This window comes from Piliocolobus tephrosceles, chromosome 14 (assembly GCF_002776525.5).
Source record: "Piliocolobus tephrosceles isolate RC106 chromosome 14, ASM277652v3, whole genome shotgun sequence".
NCBI classification, from domain to species: Eukaryota; Metazoa; Chordata; class Mammalia; order Primates; family Cercopithecidae; genus Piliocolobus; species Piliocolobus tephrosceles.
The window spans coordinates 44716914-44719522 of NC_045447.1; the positions used below are offsets into that span (position 1 = coordinate 44716914).

Below are 2609 nucleotides of genomic sequence, written 5' to 3' on the forward strand. Positions count from 1 at the left end.
GGCCTCCCAAAGTGCTGGGATTACAGGCTTGAGCCACCGTGCCCGGCCTCCAACCCAGTTCTTTACCTGCCTTCAATAATAACCTTGTCCACCATCTAACTCATATAAGGGTGATTTATGACATTTTATCTGCTCTAACGGCCTTAAGCTCCATAAGGGCAGGGCTCAGTACTTGATTGAGTCAGTCTTTTATTCAACAGCCATTATTGAACATTTTCTGTTTGTAGATTACCTTGCCAGGTGCTTGAGAAATACCAAATTGACTAAGATATAGTCTCTGCCCTCAAGGAGCTCATTGTCAATGACCTGTGCATGTCAGACCACAGCTATCCCATAAACAGGACATAACTTTTTACATTATTATTATTATTGAGACAAGGTCTTACTCTGTCACCCAGACTAGAGTACAGTGGAGTCATCATAGCTCACGGCAGGCTCAATCTCCCAGGCTCAAGTGATCCCCCCACCTCAGCCTCCTGAGTAGCTAGGACCACAGGCACAAGCCACCACCCCTGGCTAATTTTTTAATTTGTTTTGTAGAGACGGGGTTTTACTATATTGCCCAGGTTGGTCTTGAACTCTTGACCTCAAGTGATCCTCTGACCTCAAGTGATCCTCCCACCTCAGCCTCCAAAAGGTTGGGATTATAGGCGTAAGCCGCCATGCCTGGCCTCACACCACATTTTTGTGGCACTCCAAATCATCTGTGTTGTCAGATGACTGTCATATTGTACACCAAAATATATATGGCTGAATAACAGTTGTCCTCCAAATGGTCATCCTCAGATATAATCAGCCTAAGATTCTAGGGTGCCATTTCTGGAGCCAAAGTCAGAGCTCTCCATGGCAGTGTGGTCCAGGGTACACTCTGAATGGCCAGCTGATTGTCTTGGTCAGCTCTGTCTTTAGCTTGGACCTTGCTTGGCCCCTGACACATGGAAGTACATGGTAATATCTGAATTGGACAGGCCTATACAAGACAGAATGTGGTAAAGACTAATCCAGCTCTCTGTTACAGCTCACTCATTTTCCAAATGCGATTCCCTACGGCTCCGTTTCTCTCCTTGTCTCTCTCGTCTCTGATCTGAGAGGAGAATGTGGACTCTGATCCTGGATCATGCTGGGAGCCTGCCAAACCCTCAAACAGGTTTGAGTTATTGTTTCCTGAGTCTCCCCAGGTTGGGACAGAGTGTACTCAGGACTGACTGACGAGGGCACCCCACACCTGGATCAGGACCTCTCTGATCCAGGTTATTATAGGCCAAGTGTTTGTTCATGAGGGTTTGTGTTTTCAAACACTGAAGGGTCATGTTACCAAAACATGTCTCTGCCTATCCCAGCATGGCAGAGGAGGAAACTATTCACTGGTTGGGTAGAAGGGAAAATGCTCCCTCTTCCAAGTCATGGCTTGGGGGCAAAGACTGATCAAATTCCTTATAGAACCTTGAGGCTGACTTATAGTTCTGGCCACCTCCCCATCTTTATTCATTTCCAAGGGCTGCTATAACAAATTACCACCAACTGGGTGGCTTAAAACAACAGAAATGGATTTTCTCACAGTTGTAGAGGCCAGAAGTCTGAAATCAAGGTTTTGGCAGGGCTGGACTCTCTCTGAAGGCTCTGGGAAAGAATCCTTCCTTGCCTTTTCTAACTTCTGGCGGCTCCAGGCATTCCTTGACTTGTAGCTGCATTACTCTATGTCTGCCTCCAACTTCACATGGCCTTCTCTTGCCCCTGTGTCTCCACTGGGTGTTTTTCATTGAGACACTTGTCATTGGATTTAGGGCCCACCAACATAATCCAGAATGATCTCATCTCAAGATCCTTAACTATTGGGAGGCTGAGGTGGACAGATCACAAGGTCAGGAGGTCGAGACCATCCTGGCTAACACGGTGAAACCCCGTCTCTACTAAAAATACAAAAAATTAGCTGGGCGTGGTGGTGGGCACCTGTAGTCCCAGCTACTTGGGAGTCTGAGGCAGGAGAATGGCATGAACCCAGAATGTGGAGCTTGCAGTGAGCCGAGATTGCGCCACTGCACTCCAGCCTGGGAGACAGAGCGACTCCGTCTCAAAAAAAAAAAAAAAAAAAAAAAAGATCCTTTACTAATTATATCTGCAAAGACACTTTTTCCAAACAAGGTCACATATGCAGGTCTTGGGGATTAGGACATGGACGTGTCTTTATGGGGCCACCATTTAGTCCACCGTCAGTACAGCGGAACTGAAGTGGATGCACAGGATGGGAAGGGATGAGTTCATATTGAAGACTCTCATGCTTTTGCCCTTATCCTGCTCCTTATCTTTGCAAGGCAGTGTCATCCACTCCCATGGCTCCTGTAAATTGATGACACCCAAGTATTCCCAGTCTGGACTCTCTCCCCATGTCAGACCCATAACCATCTGCCTAATAGACAAGACCCAAGACATCTCCACTTGGATGTCCCACAAGTATTTCAAGTTTAACAGGCCCCAGGTTGAATTTGTCTTCCCCACAAACCTTCTCTTCGTTCTCCTTCAGTGAATAGCACCACCCTCCGCCTAAAAGCCAGAAACCTGGTACCATCTCTACTTTCTTTCCTTTTTTTTTTTTTTTTTGAGACGGAGTC

The 2609-nt window shown here is 46.6% G+C and overlaps 1 protein-coding gene across 1 annotated transcript in view; it reads right to left on the reverse strand.

The window, feature by feature from the left end:
- Positions 1–2322, reverse strand: part of CA9 (carbonic anhydrase 9) — a 17453-nt gene extending 15131 nt beyond the window's left edge. The window contains exon 1 of the mRNA XM_023203360.1: positions 2218–2322. Within this exon, the coding sequence (XP_023059128.1) occupies positions 2218–2322 (105 nt within the window). The remainder of the gene's footprint in view (positions 1–2217) is intronic.
- Positions 2323–2609: the final 287 nt, after the last annotated feature.